Below are 22,263 nucleotides of genomic sequence, written 5' to 3' on the forward strand. Positions count from 1 at the left end.
TACCTGATTAAAATTCTCATTTACTTCTAATGCCCAATGCTACATCTAATATGACAAAAATACATGTATTTTTGTCACATTGGCTGTAGCATTGGGTTTTTCTGTCTTTCTTTGTATACATTTGGCCACGCTCAGTGGAACTCCTTTTGACACTTATACACATACATTTATGTGGCGGGTTTAGGGGCTTCTTGAGCTTGCAGGGATTTTGTGTATTTATTACATTTTGTTTCCAGTTGGTCTCAGCTGTTTGGAGGTTAGTGGCCCCTCCACCCCGGGGTATAAGCTCGCCCTCCCCACTTTCAAAGTTAGAAGGTCCTTTTCATTTTACTGGGTTTGGACAGATCCAATGTGGTAATTTTCCCTCCAAATAGAGGTAAATGAGAATTTTAATCATGTAGTGTTAGGACCTGCTAATGGTCATGCCTTGATGTGGCTTGCAGCCTTATAACGCCTTGGCCAAAGAGTTTAACTAAATTACCCTTTTCAAGAGAATATATAGGTATTTCACTGTGTATTTTTGTTATATTGGATGTAGCATTGGGCTTTTCTGTCTTTTGTTGTATACATACTTCTGGGGCAAGTGTCCCACAGCAAAATTAGAGCAACACCAGTGCAAGAAACAGAAGGCTAGATATTTGTCAAAAAAAGGTATTTCATTGAAGGCAATTGGAGTGTTTCCTTTGATAATTCAGGTGCAATTGTTTTTGCTCTGATTTTGGCCCCTGTTTTGCAGATGGGAGATTTCAGTTACGAGACTTCCAAGCCTAATATAGTGAAAAGAAACCTAAGCACTGATTTCTATGGTATCAGCACGAAGAGCTTTAGATTTATTAAAAATACTGTACAACATAAAGATATAGGCCCTAAAATAGCACGTACAAGACTATTCAACTGACGAATAGTTGTGGTGGTGTGTGAATCCTTAACCTGAATTTGTAATATCCGAGTAAGGAATATTTTGATACTTCAACACCTTTTGAAAAACGATTCCGCTAACATTGGGCTATCCAAAAATTCTCTTTACCGACAGCTCTTCAAGTATGTGAACTTCAACAGAACTATGACCCAGTTATCGACGACCATGTCTCGCTGCGCCAAGGACATTGTTGGTTTTGCGATTATGTTTTTTATCATATTCCTGGCGTATGCTCAATTGGCTTACCTCGTGTTTGGCACCCAGGTTGATGACTTCAGTACCTTCCAAGATTGTATGTAAGTAGATGCAACTGCAGAGCACACATGTATCCAGGGTTGCCACCTTCTACTGAAGGCCAACCGGGAGACAACATTTTTTAATTTCGCGCTTGCCTGCGGCGGTGTCTCCTAGGCGTTCCAATATCCTCCCGGCATCTCCCTCTGCAACCCGTCAATATGGCCGTGCGGCGTCACATGACGCCATGTTGCCATAACAACGGGACGCTATGTGACGTTCCGCGGCGTCAAGTTGCTATGACATGGGCCATGGCAACGCGGCGCAGAGGGGCGTTGCGACGTCACGAAGCGTCCCGTTGTCATGGCAACGGGTGTCACGTGATGCGGTGACGTCACGTAGCATTCCCGTTGACATGGCAACATATTGACAGGAGTTACTTGCAGGGAAAATGCCGGGAGGACTCCGGGAAACTCCACCGAACGCCACCACCCAGAGGTTTACTAGGTAAGCCCGGAGATACGTGGTCAAAGCATGTAGTCTCAGGGTCAAACACGGAGTGGTGGCAATCCTGTATGTACCTCTAGACTCGCACAGTATTTTATTTTTGTGTTGGCTACGTTTTATTGTTTTTATGGGGTTTCATGTAGTCAAGAACTTAGAACATGTACAGCAGACACTGGGAGGGATCTCATTATTTAGACTGGAGCATGAAGGCAAGGGAATAGAAGAAGTGAAACCAGCCGAATGTTTTGCAATGAGAACATTTGTTTCAATACCTGAAAAGTACAATGGTTTCGGGGACACTCACATTTTATTAGGCCATTGAAAACCATGCCACAAAAAAAATGTTATTGTTGAATATTTTATTGTTTTATCATCTGTTTTTATATATAAATATATATATATAAACTTTTAGTTTAGTGATATTTAGTTTCTTATTAACTTTAGTATTTTATGAGAATATATGTAGGTACAGTATGTAAATTAACACAAAGAAGGGGGGGAAAGCTCAGGAAACAAGACGTAATGGTACAAAAAAAATCAGACACAGACATCTAAAATAGATATCAGATCCTAAGGCTATAAATACCCTGAAATATGTTCTCTGATGGTGCTCGCGGATATATACATATATATATATATTCCAAAGTTGCCACACTTAATTCTTGAATTGCTTAGATGTGATGACGAGATACCTTAAAATGTTAGTCTGCAGTGTCAGGCAGAGCCAAGCACCCACTGCAAGAACCATACCATGCAGTTGTCACCCTATACTCCAAATTCATACTACCACAGGTTGATATTTGATTGCTAGCTATTTTTCATGACACCGTTTCTTTCCCCCCCCCCTGTCTATCCTCTGATTGTGACTGATAAATACTCATATTTGCTTAACCCTTTGCTTGCCCTTGTGAGCCACAGCTGGCGACTGACGTTCTGAATCGGTCGCGGGATTACTGCTGCTCTGCTTTAATAGCAATGTGCCATGTGTGGATATGTTGGCACTGACGGGTTTAATATTAGTAAACTTAACGTGATTTGAAACGGCGCTAAAAACACCCAATATGTGAAAAGTAGTGCCTATAAATTAGAAAATAAACACTTTGTGTAAAGGTGAACTCCAATAAATTTCTCAACCTTCCAAGGAATGTGTACGGATTCCTTTCAGAAATTGCTTGTCCAGGGTGGGAAGGGAGCGAAGATTTCAGGGATACACCAAAAAGATAAGAAACATATAATAGTGCAGTAAATCAACACAATCTGGATAGATCAAATCTTGGCTCTGTAGTAGATAAAAAACAATGATAGGAATCGTACTCCCAATAAGTACATAATTCATGTAAGGTTTTAACTTGAGGCAGTGGAGTGCCTGTCCCGTGTGGAACAGCTGACTGCTTCTTTTCTCCGTGACTCTTGTCGGGCCAGATGGTAGATGGCGTCTGACGTCACATCCGATGTGGGAATGACGACGTCCAGTCAGGGAGCTTTGGGGACGAGCAGTGGGGGAACACAGCAACTCGGGAGCCTTCAGTTCAAGGGCAGCTGCAGCAACTGTTTTTTATCTATAAATTTTATATTGCGATCTGTACCATGGTCTGCCCTTGTTTTACATGACACTCATCCTGCAATACCTCCTGTCTGAGAATTGATCTGGCCACATTTCCTGCTGAAAACCACTGACAATGCGGGGGGTTCAGACCCACTTCTACCGGTTGTGTAGACAAATGCTGTTTTTACTCTGACCTGCTGTAAGTAGGCACTACTACAGAGCCAAGATTTGATCTATCCAGATTGGGTTTAATATTAGGCAATTGATGGAAGAGTAAGATTGGAGAGGTGGCTGTTCATACCCCTAAGGGGCTGTCAGCCTGACATCTCCGAAGTTATCCGTTAGAAAGGGATCACAAACAGGTGTTTTGTTTTATGCATGCAGCACTTAATAAGATACGTGACAGCACAGACTTCTCTATTGCGCCATCTACTGTCCATGAGCAAACATATTTTCCCTGTGGATTTTTCCAAATAGCTGGCATTCATTTTGTTTTGTTTTTGCTGTTTTTAGCTTCACCCAATTCCGTATCATTCTGGGAGATTTCGACTTCTCTGAGATCGAAGAAGCAAATCGAGTTTTGGGGCCCATTTACTTCATTTCTTTTGTGTTCTTTATGTTCTTTATTCTTCTGGTATGCCATTTATTTATAATTTTATTGTATTTTTTTAATTTAATTTCTTTCAACCTCATCGTAACTACCTGAGCCTAGTAAATTAGTCTTTTTTTTTTTAAATGTTGTTATTATTATTCCGCTGCCCTAAATAGGTTTATTTTACACAGTATGATGTGATCAGAGATACGGTATAACAAATGACAGAATGTGCAGGGAAGCTACTTTTTGTTGTTTTTTAGAGGTATGGTAATGACGTTGGACTATACGATGATTTACATATTGTTATTTCAGAAGCTCAAATGCTATTCTACGTTGGGGTTTCTCATCTGCACATATGGTTGCCCATACACTATTGTTTGTATTATATACTGCTGATGTCTGCAGTGCCTTACATATTACAATTCGAAGGCCATGGGATCCCTGCATCAAGGATTTAAGGGAGGGAACCTGTCTGCGTCCCAGCATACGCTTTGGTCACACTCAATGATTTGTCCTACTTTATCATTTCCAGCACAAATGACCAATCATCTACTTTAATTCTGCAGAAGCGTTATAGTATAGCTCTGTATAGGCGGCATAGCTGTCACACTTGTCAATGGCCAGATGAGTGACATTTAGAGATTGTGCTCCCCAAAAATACTTTTTGATATCAAGACGATATGACTTGAGAGAATGGGAGACTGTTGAAGTCTATGATACCGCTGTAATTGAGTGAGACTGGCCTCTGAGTAGTGCACACGTGCAAGTGTGTTACACTTCATAGTCTTGGAGTTGCTACATAACTGAACTTTCCAACACTGCAGAGGTCCATGTGTGATGGTGTTGAAAATGCATGTTTTTAATAGACATGTTCACAATGCCAAATCTTCTTGGAGAGGTGACTGTTAATAGATCGAAGGTGCAGAGTAAAATATCTGGGCATTTTTAATGATTTATAAAAATGCCTTGTGACAGTCTTTACTTGTTTATAATGCCTGCTCCACCAGAAAAGGCAGTGATTTTGTCCTACGGCAGAAGTGTTGTACTGTATGTATATACATAGCCTCCATATAGTAGCAGAAATGATGTATTTCACTTTCTGTTTGTTGATCTGGGCTGTCTTCAACAGAACATGTTTTTGGCAATCATCAATGATACCTATTCAGAAGTCAAAACCGATATGGCTCAGCAAAAAAGTGAAATGGAGCTGGCAGATCTTATTAAGAAAGTAAGGCCAGTTCTATCTTTCTTTGCATTATTTTATGTCTTTCAGATGATATATATGTTTTCATGTACTATTGTATAACATGTTCTCACTTCACATCTCATTGTTTTTGCGCGCACACACACACACACACACACACACACACACACACACACACACACACACACCACATGTCTTTCTTTTTTCTCCCACACAATTGACATGAGCAAGGTATTGCACTGATCTTAGATTCTAAGAAACTGAGAGTCCGTATAATGTCATGCAGTGAATGCTTTGTTTTGTGTAACAGTCTGTAATAATATGGACTCACTCAGGGCTCTGTCCTGAATGTCGCCTATTTCTCACGTTGCTTTGCATTAAAAATGAAGGAATAACGCATGATAATAAATAACCCCCTCTTATCTTTCAATTCAATAAAGGCTTATTTTGTCTTTTTCTGCAGACACACAAAGTTAGCACAACCCATGAGTGTAATATTGTTATAATCCCTTCCCATGTGCTGTTCTGCTTTTTTGGAAGCAGCTAAAGAATGGAGAGTAGTAGGGAGTTACTTTGTGACTGTGTGTGTGTGTGTGTGTGTGTGTGTGTGTGTGTGTGTGTGTGTGTGTGTGTGTGTGTGTGTGTGTGTGTGTGTGTATAGTCACAAAGTAAATCCCTACTACTGTACTCTCCATTCTTTAGCTGCTTCCAAAAAAGCAGAACAGCACACACACACACACACACACACACACACACACACACACACACACACACACACACACACACACACACACACACACACACACACACACACACACACACACACACACACACACACATATACAGTATAACACACACACACACACACACACACACACACATATATACAGTATAACACACACACACACACACACACACATATATATACAGTATAACACACACACATATATATATACAGTATAACACACACACACACACACATATAATATTATATATATACAACCATAATGAATAACGGGCGCAGATGAAAATATCAGTAATTAATAAAATAATACACAATGTGTCATGGAAGGTGTTCGGGGTAATAACCAAGTCCCAATTTTCTTTGATCCTAAAGAGAATGAAAAAAGGGCCACAATAGTGATGTATGAAACGGCAACTTTATATAGAAATAGCAAATTGGCTACTTACGTATATATATATATATAATTTATTTTTCTGGACTATACGTTTGTATGTAGGTACTACATAGGTAATTATTATTGGACTCCGTCTGTCATCTGCTCATGCTGAACATTCCATAGCAACATGTATGACTCTATTAAGTCACTGGCCATTGTGACAGACAATTGGTCTAATGAAATACAGGCATACCCCGCATTAACATACGCAATGGGACCGGAGCATGTATGTAAAGCGAAAATGTACTTAAAGTGAAGCACTCCCTTTTTCCCACTTATCGATGCATGTACTGTGCTGCAATCGTCATACGTGCATAACTGATGTAAATAACGCATTTGTAACAGGCTCTATAGTGTCCCCGCTTGCGCACAGCTAGGGAGCTGATATTGCTGTTCAGGACGTGCTGACAAGCGCATGCGTGAGCTGCTGTTTGCCTTTTGGGCGATATGTACTTACTCGCGAGTGTACTTAAAGTGAGTGTCCTTAAAGCGGGGTATGCCTGTAATAACTTTGAACCAAGGGACAAGCGCCTGCTATATTAGCCATACAACCTAACACTACTCACTACATTTCTCTTTCCCCTTGGCACCCATGATGCACCTATTGAAAAAGGAAATGAGGCAAGGTGTGTGTGTGTGTATATATTTATATATTTTTTCTATTTCTTTTCTCAGGGTTGTAGTAAAGCCATGGTGAAACTTAAACTGAAAAAAACCACAGTGGATGATATTTCCGAGAGCCTTCGACAAGGGGGTGGAAAATTGAACTTTGATGAGCTGCGACAAGATCTGAAGGGGCAAGTACATGTTTAATAATCACGTCCTCTTAAAAAAAAAAATCATGTTTTTATTTTCACTAGAAATTTACCTTTCAATTTGGTTTAATTTTACCAGCAAATTAAAAGGTAAATTTATCATGGATAAGGGGGTCTGAGCAGAAGTTCATCTCTGGGACACCCTCGGTTCTAATAATAATTATAAAAATATATATATATGTGTGTACAGTATGTGTGTGTGTGTATATATATATATATATATGTAACGGGTAGTCCCAACCACCCAATCGCAGATTTGGTGTAGGTGCGAAGAACATACAGCGTTACTCAGTGTTTGTGTTGCATTACCTGTTGGCTCACAGGAGGGCTGAGCTTCCGCTACGGGAAACCTGGGGGCAATTATGATCTAATGAGTAACCACTTACTCGATGCAGCGCCTCCACCTGCGATGGCTCCCACCAGAGGGGGAGTGGTTCCTCGCAGGACAATCACAATAACCAAATACACATACGTGATATAACCAAAGGGCTTTTAGTTGAGAACACAATAACACAGATATATCACACTTCATATAACACGTGTCCCTCTATAGAGGAGACACTAATCACAGTATACCACACCACACTACCTCTGCGCCACGGCGGACGCCCACACTTTATGCGTCACGGCGGACGCCAATACCTTATGCGCCACGGCGGACGCTAACGCTTGTACAGAGAGACCCCTCCCCATGTCCAGTACCCCCAACCCAATGTCTCGCACTCCCCAGTCATAAACCAGTGTGTGTGTGTGTGACTGCGCAGCCACTATGTCTGTTGGTAGGCCTTGTTGGTGCACGTGAGGGTGTGGGTTACCTCCCCGGGCTCCAGTCACGGGTGCTGCTATACCACTAGGGTTGAGTCGCCGGGATATCCTCCTACGCGTGGGGTGAATTCCGGCGTGGATAATATCACCGCAGCTCTGCACCGTCTATACCTTGGCGAGGGTCTGTCTGCTGCCCTCAGGCCGCAGTCACTGCTAGCTTGGTCTCCGGGGTGATAGTCCAGCTCCCTTATGGCAACAATCAATATGCTGTACTAATAACTAATAAATAGATGATGGGGCAGAGTCCCTAACCTACGGCCAGTCCCTACAATACTCAGCAAGGATGACTCAGGGCTATCTGGGGCCTAGGGGATTGCTGGCCTAGTGCAGAGAGTCACTGACTCCTGCACCCTACCTCCTTCCCCTAGCTGCTCCAGTCATCAACTGCCGTGTGCAAAAACCCCGCGAAATGTATCCATTCCCTGCAAGCAGGGAGCTCCTGCAGCCCTATTGGCTCCCTGGCATCACATGAGGTTCCCTAAGGCTGCTGGAATGTGTAGTACCTGGCCAATACCTTCCCTGTTAGGCTAGGGCTTCGCGGGCTCACCTCTGCGCATGCGCGAGCTGGCTGGCGTTCTCCCGTACCTGCTCTAACTGCGCATGCGCGGGCTGGCTTTCAATGGCGGCGCCCTGCTCCGCGGACCGCCGAGACCCCAGCAACGCGATCGCGGCCTCGGCAACCGGCCCGATCGCGTCCCCGGCAACCGGCCCGCTCGCGTCCCCGGCAACCGACCCGACCGCGTCCCCGGCAACCGGCCCGACCGCGTCCCTGGCAACCGGCCGCAACTACAAACAACGCGCGGCTCGCTTACCATAAGGAGGGGGTGAGTGCGCAAGGGGGGAACTGGCTACATCCTCCCCCTGGTAAAATCCCCAACGTCCTCGCTTGGGACACCATGAAATACAACTATACACAAAAGTTATATAATGAAAATGGCGTAACAAAACTTATACAATGAAAATTTCAACAACCAACCATGATTTCACTATATCAGCTCTAAATCAGATTGTACATTTCACTGAACATCACAATAACTGACTGTACTTTACTGCGAGCCCTCCGCTGAGCCTCGTAATGGGGTGCCCCAACTTGATCATAGGTTACCCGAGTTGGAGGGTACCTGATTCTTTGGCTCCGTCGGAGTTGTTCTTCTGCCACTCCCTCGGGGGAGTAATAAGCACAGTCCTGAGGCTCAGCCTCTTCCCTTGAGGGGAGAAATGTCTCTGCACAGTCTCTGTTAGGTACAAAGCTCGGGCTCTGTGGATCCAAAGGTTGGCCTGTTGGTGCCACCTTAGTAGGCGTTGGCCTACTAAGCCCTTTACCCGTAGCTCCTCCGGGAGATGCCCCTTCTGTGGAGCAGTCCCTTTGAGAGGGTCCTTCCATAGGATCTTCAGGAGTCTCAGAGTGGGTCTCGTTATTGACAGTCTCTTGACCCAGCTCGGATAAGTCGGGCTCACCATTGAGCGGTGTAGTCAGTATCTCTGTCTCTTCATCTTCCACTTGTGGAATGGGGAGAAGATGATTGCGGTGCCATACCTTTACCCGGCCTTCAGTGTCTTTGATGCGATAGACCGGGAGGCCAGGCATCTGGGATTCAATCTCATATACGCCGTCCCTCCATCGGTCGGCCAATTTGTGCTTTCCTGGGACTCCCAAATTCCGAAGCAACACAGCGTCCCCAGGACTAAGTTCTCGATATTTGACCTTATGGTCGTACCGCCGTTTGTTCCCTGCATTCAGCTTAGCTGTGGACTTTTCAGCTTGTTGATAGGCCTGCTGTAAATTGTCTTTGAGTCTTTGTACGTATTTGAAATGAGTAGCATTATGTACCCCATCCGTCGAGACTCTAAGACGCACATCCACTGGCAGTCTCGCCTCTCGCCCAAACATGAGGAAGTATGGGGAGAAGCCAGTTGACTCGTGTCTGGTGCAATTATACGCATGCACTAGGCCCTCTACGTGTCGACTCCATTCAGATTTCTGTGCGTTCTGTAGAGTTCCGAGCATGTCCAGTAAGGTTTGATTGAATCGTTCTGGCAGCGCATCACCTTCGGGATGATACGGGGTCGTTCGTGATTTTGCAATGTTCAGCATTTTGAGCAGTGCTCTGATCAATGTGCTCTCAAAGTCCCGCCCTTGATCGGAATGAAGGCGGTTGGGCAGGCCGTAGTGCACAAAATACTTTTCCCATAATATTTTTGCCACCGTGATGGCTTTCTGGTCTTTAGTGGGGAAGGCCTGGGCATACCGGGTGTAATGGTCTGTGATGACCAGCACGTTGGATATTCCTCGACTATCAGGCTCAATGCATAGAAAATCCATACACACCAGGTCCATGGGGCCAGAACTTTTTAGGTGGCCCATGGGGGCTGCTCTGGTGGGCAGAGTCTTGCGCTGGATACACCTAGTACAGCAGCGACAGTGGCATTCTACGGCCTCTCACATTTTGGGCCAGAAAAAGCGGTCTCGGACCAACCCAAAGGTCTTCTCTATACCGAGATGTCCATGCTCGTCATGCAGAGACTTCAACACCATGTACTGCAAATTCTTAGGGAGGACCAGTTGTCGCCTATCCGGGTGGTTGTGGTAGGGCACCACCCGATAGAGTAAGCCATTGTCTATTTCGAATTTGTCCCATTCACGCATGAGCAAAGCCACTAAGTCATTTGGGGCACGCTTCAGAAGGGCTGGGTTCTTCTTTGCAATGGCTTGTCTGATGGTACTCACAACAGGATCTCGTAGTTGATAGTCCACTAGATCTTTCCACCGCAACACCTTGTCATGCGTGATGTTCATCCCTTTTGGGTCACAGTAGGCGGCTGGGATAGCCTGCGACCGACATCCCAATGAATCGACCACTCTTTATTCTGAGAACGCCACTTGGTCGTCGATGATGGCGGCCATGCTACACATAGCCCGCACTGCGGGCCCGGGCAGTTCTTCCCATTCCTCGTCATCTGGAATAGCACTTAGCCCGGGTCTTCGGGAGAGGGCGTCCTCTCCGACATTCAGGGGTCCCGGCTTATACTTCATGGAGAAGTTGTAACTGTTCAGGGCGGCCAACCAGCGGTGTCCAGCGGCGTCCAATTTGGCCGAGGTATTGACATAAGTGAGGGGATTGTTATCTGTCCTTACTTCGAAGGCAACCCCGTACAGGTAATCGTGTAGTTTCTCGGCAATAGCCCACTTGAGAGCCAGGAACTCTAACTTGTGGACGGGGTATCTCTGCTTACTGGGTGTCAAGCTGCGGCTGATGTAAGCTACAGGCCGTAGACCCTCCGGGTGCTTCTGATGCAGGACGGCGCCTAGTCGTTTAGACTGGCATCCACATGCAGGACGTATGGCTGTTCGGGATCCGCATATGTTAGCACAGGCGCTTCGGTCAGACACTTCTTCAGTTTCAGGAAGGCCTGCTCACACTCCGATGTCCATTTGTCACCGAACGGTTGGCGGGCCGATACAGCCTTCTTCCCGGTCTCTGAAGGGTATATTTTCAACAGATTGTTCAGGGGTTTTGCCTTGCTCGAGTATCCTTCCACGAAGCGGCGGTAATACCCACAGAATCCCAGGAAGGATCGCAACTCTGTGACGTTCTCTGGGCAAGGCCAGTTCACTACGGCCTCTACCTTGGCAGGGTCGGTGGCGATCCCTTTGGCGGACAATATGTGCCCCACGTAGGTCACCGAGGTATGGCAAAATCGGCACTTGACTAGGGATAATTTCAACCCTTCGTTCCCCAGACGGTCGATCACCTTAAACAATCGCTCTTCGTGCTCTTCCAGAGTCCTTCTGAAGACGATGATATCATCCAGGTATACCAGACACTCCCGTGGAATCATGTCCCCGATAGTCTTTTCCATCAGCCTTTGGAACGTAGCAGGCGCCCCACATATACCTTGGGGCATACAGGTAAATTGATAGAATCCCAGGGGGCAGACGAAAGCTGTTTTTTCTTGATCTTCCGCGCTCATAGGTACCTGATAGTACCCGGATCGGAGGTCGAGCACGCTGAACCAGTGACTTCTGTTCAGCGCGTTCAGTATTTCTTCTATGCGCAGGAGGTTGTACTGATCCGGTATCGTACGATTGTTCAATGTCCGATAATCGATGCACAGTCGTACGGCTCCGTTCTTTTTACGCACCACCACTATGGGGGACGCGTATGGCCCTCGAGATTCCGTCAAAATCCCAGTGGTTTCCATGTCTTGTATGGCGTTCCTCACGTCATCCACATCCCGCGGGGCGATGCGACGAGAGCATTCCCGGAACGGAGTGGCATCACTCAGTGGAATGGTATGTTGGGCGCTGCGACTACAACCCACATCCATCTCACTCGTGGAGAATACATTCCGTCGTTTATTCAACCGGGTGATCAGTCGTTCTTTCCATTCGGCGGGCAACGTTTACTCGCCGAAGTTGAAGTCCAGAACAGTCAACCGTTCACTCACAGCTGCCGCATTCACCTGAGACGTTGCGTCTACGGGACTGACCGGGTATATGCCACCCAACTTCTGGTTGGCATCAAGTTCCATTGGAAAGGGGGAGAGGTTCTGCACATACACGTGAGTTCGTAGAGGGATCTTGGCGGTCCATTCCCTCACTTCAGGTAGTACCCTATACCCTCTCTGAATCTCTTCTTCTTCAGGCATACTCTCCAGAGAGAACAGCTGGTCGCTCTCATCTCGTTCGGGATAACAACACCAAACGGCCATCTTTTGCACTCCCCCTGGTAATATGGTCGTCAGTCTACTTTGACGGTTGTAGAGGTCCCCGTGACGTTCCAGGGCAAATATCCATTGACACTCTTCTCGTAGAACTGGATCTAGGGGAGAGGTGGCTAGTGACAGCTCGTTAGTTTCTTTCAGATACGTCCGGATCACCTCTTGTACTATGTCAGCGTTGGTGCCCAAGATGATCGGGTACTTGTACTGATCTTGTGGCTTCGGACAGACCAAAGCAGTTATATGCATGGGGTGTCTCTTGCCGGTGTTCAGTTGGGTTATTTCCACTTGCACTCTTACAACTCCCTCGATGGGGTAGTCTTCATTACTCAACCCCCGTACTTTCAAATGATCGGCCGTCATCAGGGGGCAGTGTCGGAGGTGCTGATCATAGAACGGATGGTATATGATGGTCACTTGTGATCCCGTGTCCAGCAGGGCCGACGCATAGATCCCTTCTAATAGCACCCGCACGATGGCTGCGGGGCCCACGGGGCTATAGGCTGCCCGGTTGGAGGCATCATCACTGGGGTCCGTGTTAGAAGGAGCATTCTGGGGTCCAGGGTGAGGGGGTTCGGTGTCAGGTTCGGTCATGAGTACACTGCTGACCATTGATCGGGCTGATTTCCCTCTATCAGGAGGGTGCTCCTCCGAGTGGCCTTCTCTTTCTGGACAGTTACGGAGGATGTGACCCTTCTTTCCGCAGTTATAGCACACGACCTCGCGGCTCTCCGGACGTCCCATGGGCGGAGAAGGCTGCTTGTCACGGGTCCTTGGCTTGTATCCTTTGGACGGGGTAGCAGACTCTTCCTTCTTTTCCATAGAGGCCTTTTCCTTTGAGGTGGAGGAATTCTTAGGTTTAGCGGTAGAGTGTAGCATAACATGGGTCTCCTGCATTTTCACTTGGCGCAGCAATTCGGTGAACTTATAGGGGCCCGCGTCCATTATTTTGCTGCGGAGCATGTTGGCTATGGGGTGAGTGGGGCTGGACCCCCGCAGATACTGCTTATGAAGCGCATTATCCATCCCAGAGGCTAGAACCAGCTTACGATTGAGTAGGATCCCCAGGACTAGCTGCAGGCGGTGGATAAAAGCCGACAAGTCTTCTCCCTCCTTTTGGTACAGATTGTAGTACTTCGTCCAGAGTGCTTCTTCGTCTTCTGCTAGTCTGTACGCTTCCAACAGGAACGCCACCATTTCTAACGCCGTCAACTCTGGGTATTGGTCTCTGTGGATGGTCAACATGCAGCACGCAGGAGGTCTGAGACATTCCATGATACGCTGCCGCTTTACAGTATCAGTGCACGACCAGTCCTCTACTACTTTTACTGCATTCTCCCTCCAAAGGTCTATTCCTTCCTCCCCCTGGGGTATTGGAAGTACTCCCGAGAAGGCCTTAAGTTTCCGGTAGCCTTGAGACTGGGATGCCATGGTGAGGGCTTCTACGAATTGGGGTAGCGTCACCCCCATTATGGAACCTTCGTTCGTTGCTCCCTCTCTGATAGGCCTGGGGTTTACCTCGCGGGGCACAGTGTCGGGTGTCAGCCCAACTATTGGCTTCCCGGAGGGCACTTGGGGTAAAGGAGACTTTGGGTTGGGGACGATCCACCCGGTTTGGGGTACTGGACCTTGGTGCCAGTGGTGTCCAAGTACTGGTGGACGGTTCTTCTGGATCCTGGGGGAAGGCGTTCAGAGAAAACATTTCCCTTATCACTGGTAAGTCTGAGTATATAAGGGGGTATCCTTCGGGCGGGCACTCGGGGGCTACTAGGGTGTGCGGGGCCGTCTCGAGGCATATGTCCCTCCCCACCGTGAACAGTAGGGCACTCTTATGATGAGTAGAGTCGAACACCCTGCCATGGCACCATATTATAGCTGGCCCTAAGAGTTTTCTCAGTGAGTCCCGGATGTCAGTTTCCGCCACTAACGCTGGGACGTTCCCTACGGCAACAATGTGTCTAGGCGGTTCACGGACGGTGGTAGCCCACACGTGGACCTCTTGACGTGAGGGAATCACCATGGTAATGATCTTTGGTGATACGGTTTTGAATAGGGCACCCCAGGTCTGGATCTCAGCAGCGCCTCCAAATGTAACGGGTAGTCCCACCCACCCAATCGCAGATTTGGTGTAGGTGCGAAGAACATACAGCGTTACTCAGTGTTTGTGTTGCATTACCTGTTGGCTCACAGGAGGGCTGAGCGTCCGCTACGGGAAACCTGGGGGCAACTATGATCTAATGAGTAACCACTTACTCGATGCAGCGCCTCCACCTGCGATGGCTCCCACCAGAGGGGGAGTGGTTCCTCTCAGGACAATCACAATAACCAAATACACATACGTGATATAACCAAAGGGCTTTTAGTTGAGAACACAATAACACAGATATATCACACTTCATATAACACGTGTCCCTCTATAGAGGAGACACTAATCACAGTATACCACACCACACTACCTCTGCGCCACGGCGGACGCCCACACTTTATGCGTCACGGCGGACGCCAATACCTTATGCGCCACGGCGGACGCTAACGCTTGTACAGAGAGACCCCTCCCCATGTCCAGTACCCCCAACCCAATGTCTCGCACTCCCCAGTCATAAACCAGTGTGTGTGTGTGTGACTGCGCAGCCACTATGTCTGTTGGTAGGCCTTGTTGGTGCACGTGAGGGTGTGGGTTACCTCCCCGGGCTCCAGTCACAGGTGCTGCTATACCACTGGGGTTAAGTCGCCGGGATATCCTCCTACGCGTGGGGTGAATTCCGGCGTGGATAATATCACCGCAGCTCTGCACCGCAGCTCTGCACCAGCTCTGCACCTTGGCGAGGGTCTGTCTGCTGCCCTCAGGCCGCAGTCACTGCTAGCTTGGTCTCCGGGGTGATAGTCCAGCTCCCTTATGGCAACAATCAATATGCTGTACTAATAACTAATAAATAGATAATTGGGCAGAGTCCCTAACCTAGGGCCAGTCCCTACAATACTCAGCTAGGATGACTCAGGGCTATCTGGGGCCTAGGGGATTGCTGGCCTAGTGCAGAGAGTCACTGACTCCTGCACCCTACCTCCTTCCCCTAGCTGCTCCAGTCATCAACTGCCGTGTGCAAAAACCCCGCGAAATGTATCCATTCCCTGCAAGCAGGGAGCTCCTGCAGCCCTATTGGCTCCCTGGCGTCACATGGGGTTCCCTAAGGCTGCTGGGATGTGTAGTCCCTGGCCAATACCTTCCCTGGTAGTCTAGGGCTTCGCGGGCTCACCTCTGCGCATACGCGAGCTGACTGGCGTTCTCCCGTACCTGCTCTAACTGCGCATGCGCGGGCTGGCTTTCAATGGCGGCGCCCTGCTCCGCGGACCGCCGAGACCCCAGCAACGCGATCGCGGCCTCGGCAACCGGCCCGATCGCGTCCCCGGCAACCGGCCCGCTCGCGTCCCCGGCAACCGACCCGACCGCGTCCCCGGCAACCGGCCCGACCGCGTCCCTGGCAACCGGCCGCAACTACAAACAACGCGCGGCTCGCTTACCATAAGGAGGGGGTGAGTGCCCAAGGGGGGACCTGGCTACATATATATATACATATATACAAATATACATAAATACATACATACATACATACATACACACTGTTCTAAAACAGGAACGCCTCCGCCCCCCCCCCCCCCCACTATTTTTGTGTTACTGTTGTGTAGTCTATTTGTGGCTGTCATGTGATTCCAACCAGTTTAACCCCATTAATGCCTTCAGGGCCTGCAACGGTTTAACTCTTCCAAAATCATGTTCCACACTGGCCATTCATCTGCTGCCATTTACACATATTATCAAATAGAGGTTGCCATAGTAACTCCTAATGCAGTGTCAGATTTGGGCACAAAGAATCCACAAGGGGGAACCTACTGTAAGGGCTAACTACGGGGGAAAATACATACATATACATATATATTTAGACACTGTACCGTGTATGAGTTTCACTGGATGTGCACTGAGCTCTGTCTGTGTTTTATGTTCTGTCTCTGGTTTTAAATATATATATATATATAGCAAATGGAAATATACTGTATGCTCATTTGCATGTCTTAGGCTGAGTCCATAGAAGGCACGTCCGTGCTGAGCCGTGCGGACGCTCCGCGCTGAGCCCCTGCATCCTCCATGAGGATGTATTTAGAGGGGGCTCACACGAGCGTCTGCAGGCGTGCTGAGGCGCTGGATTTTTCAGCCGACAGCCAAACTGTTTTTCAGAGCGCTGTCGGCTGAAAACATCCAATCAGCGCGGAGCAGCGTCAACGTCACGGCGCCGTGACGTTGACGTCGGTGCGTCGCGGGCGATTGGTGCAGCGACGTCACTGCCCCGCCTCCCTTAGTCTCCCCCCGCCTCCCGATCGCGCCCGCTGGCTCGCCTGCATGGGCATGAAATTGCGCAGATTTCAGCAGGCTGGCCTCAGCATCAGCGCGCCTCAGCCCTGCTACCCCCTCTATGGCCTCAGCCTTAGGCAGGTCTGCAACCCCGCCTTTCACCATTATCACCCAGCACACAGCACTTCCACTGCAGCAAGGGATTCTGGGAAATGACATGCAAATGAGCACACAGTGCCACTTTTTGCTTCAAAAACTATTTTAAACATGGTTCCCTATAGGCTTAAGCTTGCTGCATGGTCACAGCTTTTTTGCACAGCCAGGGTTAAGATGCATAGCCAGAAAACCCACCCACAGACAGCTGTTTCGACCTTAATGGGTCTCATCAGTGTGGGGTTGGTTAACTGGCTATGCAATGAAGCAATGAGGATGGGGTTTACCATACTTAGTTAAGTTATGGTGAGTAAAAAAAGTGACAAAAACCCTCCACAGCAAAGCATATAGCAAATGGAAATATACTGTATGCTCATTTGCATGTCTTAGGCAGGTCTGCAACCCATTTGCTCATTTGCATGTCATTTCCCAGAATCCCTTGCTGCAGTGGAAGTGCTGTGTGCTGGATGATAATGGGGAAAGGCGGGGTTGCAGACCTGCCTAAGACATGCAAATGAGCATACAGTATATTTCCATTTGCTATATGCTTTGCTGTGGAGGGTTTTTGTCACTTTTTTTACTCACCATAACGTGTGTGTGTGTGTGTGTATAAATATATACACACACACGTCAAAATAAACAGCAATATGGAGTGCCTGCTTCTTTGTCCTGTGACTGATACTTTGTTGTATCTAGGCAGGCTTTACCCGATATTTATTATTAACCTATTTACTACAGTATGTGTGTGCTCTGCTCTTCTGTTCTTATATATATATATTATATTTGGAAGAACAGAGTACACACATACTGTAGTAAATAGGTTAAACTAGGTATCAGTCACAGGACAAAGAAGCAGGCACTCCATATTGCTTAATAGTGCACGTTTATTTTGACACGTGTGTGTATGTACATATGTATTTATATTTAATTTATCATTTATATTTACACACACACCACACACACACAAATACTCTTACATTCAGGGACCATTTAACACCTTAAGTCATAAATCACATACTGCACACGGGGGAGGGATAGGCTTCAGTCAGATACATTCTAGGATGTACTATTTTTAAGTAAAACCCTTGCCTGCTTTATCCATTGTAACACCGCCGGAAGAAGAGATCAGTGTATCTTGAAAGCTCGCACAAATATAAGCATTTCGTTAGCCCTGAACGGTATCGTCTATTCGTTTTTGATTATTAAGCTCGGCTAACACTGTACAGATACCCCTACATAAATATATATCATTATTACGCAGTAGGGCATCCATAGTTTAGGTTTAATCAAGACTCATTATAATCCCCCTTTTCAGTTGATTATAACTCTCTCAAAAATTCACTGATCCATCTGAAATTTCAGGTCAGATTGGTAAGGTACATTTTTCTGAAAATTTTTAAAACAATTGGGTGCATCCGTTTGATGCAATTTTCCAACATGTAATTGCGAGGTATCTATGAACAATTTCATAGTGAAATATATTAATGAAAGAATCCTTGTGATCAAGTGCTATATATGGTCCATAGGATAAAAACCATAGAAATGCAATTGAAAAACTTTGTTAAAGTGTTGTTAAGGTTTGTAAGTGTAACGGGTTTTCTGAACCGGTCTGACCCCCCCAATCTCATATTGGCCCCTGTGGTCTAACCAGTCCCCATTACGGTGTAGTGTCTGGTGGTGCACCTGTTGGCAACAGGACTCCTGAGTCTCCTGCATGATGGTGTGTGGGGATTTGCCAACCCAGACAGGCAGCTGAGGTAGTGTGCTTGAGTCCTACCTATATCCAGTGCAGCGCCTCCACCTCATCAGGATCCAGTCCTACCTATATCCAGTGCAGCATATTCCCTGTGCCAGGTCCCTGGTCACAGTCTTATAAGCTGTCTCCTCCCAAGCCTGCACTCAGACTTGCTCCTTCTTTCATAGTCTCTTACATAACCTTCCAACAGCTTCTGAACTCCTCCTCTAACAACTAACTTTTGAACAGTGCTGTGCCTTATGCATCCTCTGGGGGCTGACACAACTCTGACATCACTAATCATGGATTCAGAGCATGTGACCACTCCCATCCATACATAGGGCACCTCACCAGGGTGTGAGGGCAAACCTCCATAATTACTGCTGGCATGCATCTAACTTACCAGGCCTTACTGTCAGCAGGAGAGATGACTGCAGCCATTTTACAGCATGGTTACATTCTCCCCCTGTTTCCAAGTGACCTAGCAAAAGCCTGTCCTGTTGACAGGTATCTCAGCAGCGCCTCCAAATGTAACGGGTTTTCTGAACCGGTCTGACCCCCCAATCTCATATTGGCCCCTGTGGTCTAACCTGTCCCCATTATGGTGTAGTGTCTGGTGGTGCACCTGTTGGCAACAGGACTCCTGAGTCTCCCGCATGATGGTGTGTGGGGATTTGCCAACCCAGACAGGCAGCTGAGGTAGTGTGCTTGAGTCCTACCTATATCCAGTGCAGCGCCTCCACCTCATCAGGATCCCAGCGTGAGCTTGTGGATGGTCCTGGTGAGAAACTCCTCTGTAGTGCAGCCCCCTGTGTAATCACTCCACACTTACACACGAGGGTTTCTTTTATCAGCAACATCTTTATTGCATGGTGGGCAAGCTGCCCCTCACAGTGGGTGTACTCAGCCGCTCATGCTCACCGCACTTCCCTTTGAAAGGTGTCCCTTCCCTAATTGGTGGATTCCCTATCTCCCCTTAGGAAGATATTCCCTGTGCCAGGTCCTTGGTCACAGTCTTATAAGCTGTCTCCTCCCAAGCCTGCACTCAGACTTGCTCCTTCTTTCATAGTCTCTTACATAACCTTCCAACAGCTTCTGAACTCCTCCTCTAACAACTAACTTTTGAACAGTGCTGTGCCTTATGTATCCTCTGGGGGCTGACACAACTCTGACATCACTAATCATGGATTCAGAGCATGTGACCACTCCCATCCATACATAGGGCACCTCACCAGGGTGTGAGGGCAAACCTCCATAATTACTGCTGGCATGCCCCTAACTTACCAGGCCTTACTGTCAGCAGGAGAGATGACTGCAGCCATTTTACAGCATGGTTACATAAGCAAACCCTTAAGTCTGTACATTGCGAAGTTAAGGTGACACACAACTCCCCCTCCATGCTTTAATGATGTCATCATACATGACGTCAGAAATGACATCACTGACGTCCGCAGATACTTGGGGAGGCAAAGGGAACAAAGGAATCACAGAAGCCTTATGCATCTGTGGGGGCAGAGTGAGAGACACCAGGGAAGCCTGATGTAAGTAAGAGAAAGGGATTGCACAAACCTCATGCTTCTGGTTGGCAGGTGGAGAAAGGTACCTGAGAAACCTAATGCGTGTGGGGTGAGAGGAGAAAGGAATCAGAGAAGCCATATGTTTGGGGAGAAAGGGATTGGAGAGACCTGATGATGTTTCTGGGGAGCAGGGGGAGACAGGAATCAAAACCACCCCCTCTAGCCACCTTTTAAGACTCACCTTAAGACACACTTGCTTAATGAGGCATATGAGTAGCTCCGTGGCTAATACTACACACCTGGTACATAAAGCTTGGCCCCCTGCAGACGCACTTACCAGAATGCCCTCCTCCTGAATGCATTCCACATTCTCTGATGGAATCATGTCATTTCAGATGTCATACTGTATATGATGACATCAGCAAAGCATGGCTGGGAGTTAAGGTCGCCTTAACTTAGAAATTTCCAGACATTTGAAGGGTTTGCTTAAAAACATTAACTACACTTTAATAACAACTTTTTTTCAATTGAATATATATATATATATATATACAGTGTTCGACAAACCTATACATTTGCAAGCCCCGGGCGAGTGGATTTAACATCGTGGAGAGCGCCTATTGGCCCAAGCAGCACTCGTTTGGTACTAGGTGGCGAGTAGATTTTTTTGTCCGGCGAGTAGATTTTTTGGTGATTTGTCGACCACTGTATATATATATATATATATATATATATATACAACAAAAAAAAAGCAGCAGCCAGCACTCCAAGCAACAAATGTAAAGTCAAGGTGCATGCTCCATAGAAATCAATATAGAAACCCTGTCTTCCCATAAGAAAAGGCACAAAAGCAGCAACACTCAGATAAAGCAAAAAGACATGTATTAGCAGTTACAAAACAGCACACTATAAACCCAACGTTTCGGTCCTAGGCAGGACCTTCCTCAGGGGGTTGCTGCTTTTGTGCCTTTTCTTATGGGAAGACAGGGTTTATATATATATATATATATATATATATATATATATATATATATATATATATATATATATATATATATATGTAGCGGTCATGTAAAATGCCTACAGTCATCTCTCCTGTTGGCAGTAAGGCCTGGTAAGTGTGGGCATGCCAGCAGTAATTATGGAGGTTTCCCCTCACACCCTGGTGGGGTGCTCTGTGTATGGCTGGGACTGGTCACATGCTCTGACTCCATGGTTAGTGATGTCAGAGATGTGTCAGCCTCAGAAGCTTACATAAGGCACAGCACTGTGTCTAAAAGTTAGTTGCTGTGGAGTTGGTTGTTAGTTGTTCTGCTGAGAAAGGAGTTCCAGCTCTTGTCAGAGCTGAGGAAGGAGTTCAAGTTCTATCAGAGTGTCAGTTATGTTATAGTAACTCCATGGGAGGCTGTGTCCAGGGACCTGGCACAGGACAGTGATTCCTGCGGGAATAAGTGAATCCCTGATCTAGGTGACATACCTAACTAAAGGGAGCACTGGCGAGATGAGTGGCTGAAGATACTCCTTGTGGAGGGCAGTTGCCCTGCCGTGTCAATAAAGATGAGTTCAGCCAGAAACCCTCTCGTGTATCTATCTGGAATGAGTGTACAGAGAGGAGCACCACGGAGGAGTTCCTCGCCAGGATCATCCCCTTGCGGACGCAGGGACCCTGGTGAGGTGGAGGCGCTGCACTGGAACTAGGTGAGACTCAGCACACTACCTCAGCTGCCTGTCTGACGGGTCCTCCCCACACACCATCATGCGGGAGACTCAGGAGTCCTGTAGCCAACAGGTGCACCATCAGGCATATCTACACTGTAATGGGGTCCGGTTAGACCACAGGGGCCAATGTGAGATTGGGTGGGTCAGGCCGGGCCAGAAATACCGTTACATTTGGAGGCGAGCTGCTGAGATCAGATCCGTCAACAGGACAGGCTTTTAGCTAGGTCACTTGGAAACAGGGAGAGT

The 22,263-nt window shown here is 47.2% G+C and overlaps 1 protein-coding gene across 2 annotated transcripts in view; it reads left to right on the plus strand.

Moving 5' to 3' along the window:
- Positions 1–22,263, plus strand: part of PKD2 (polycystin 2, transient receptor potential cation channel) — an 81,475-nt gene that overhangs the window by 34,810 nt on the left and 24,402 nt on the right. For both annotated transcript variants that reach the window (XM_075565531.1, XM_075565521.1), the window contains exons 8-11: positions 1,034–1,215; positions 3,720–3,840; positions 4,931–5,029; positions 6,862–6,983. In XM_075565531.1, the coding sequence (XP_075421646.1) occupies positions 1,034–1,215; positions 3,720–3,840; positions 4,931–5,029; positions 6,862–6,983 (524 nt within the window). The remainder of the gene's footprint in view (positions 1–1,033; positions 1,216–3,719; positions 3,841–4,930; positions 5,030–6,861; positions 6,984–22,263) is intronic.

The sequence above is a fragment of the Ascaphus truei genome, chromosome 1, assembly GCF_040206685.1.
Source record: "Ascaphus truei isolate aAscTru1 chromosome 1, aAscTru1.hap1, whole genome shotgun sequence".
NCBI classification, from domain to species: Eukaryota; Metazoa; Chordata; class Amphibia; order Anura; family Ascaphidae; genus Ascaphus; species Ascaphus truei.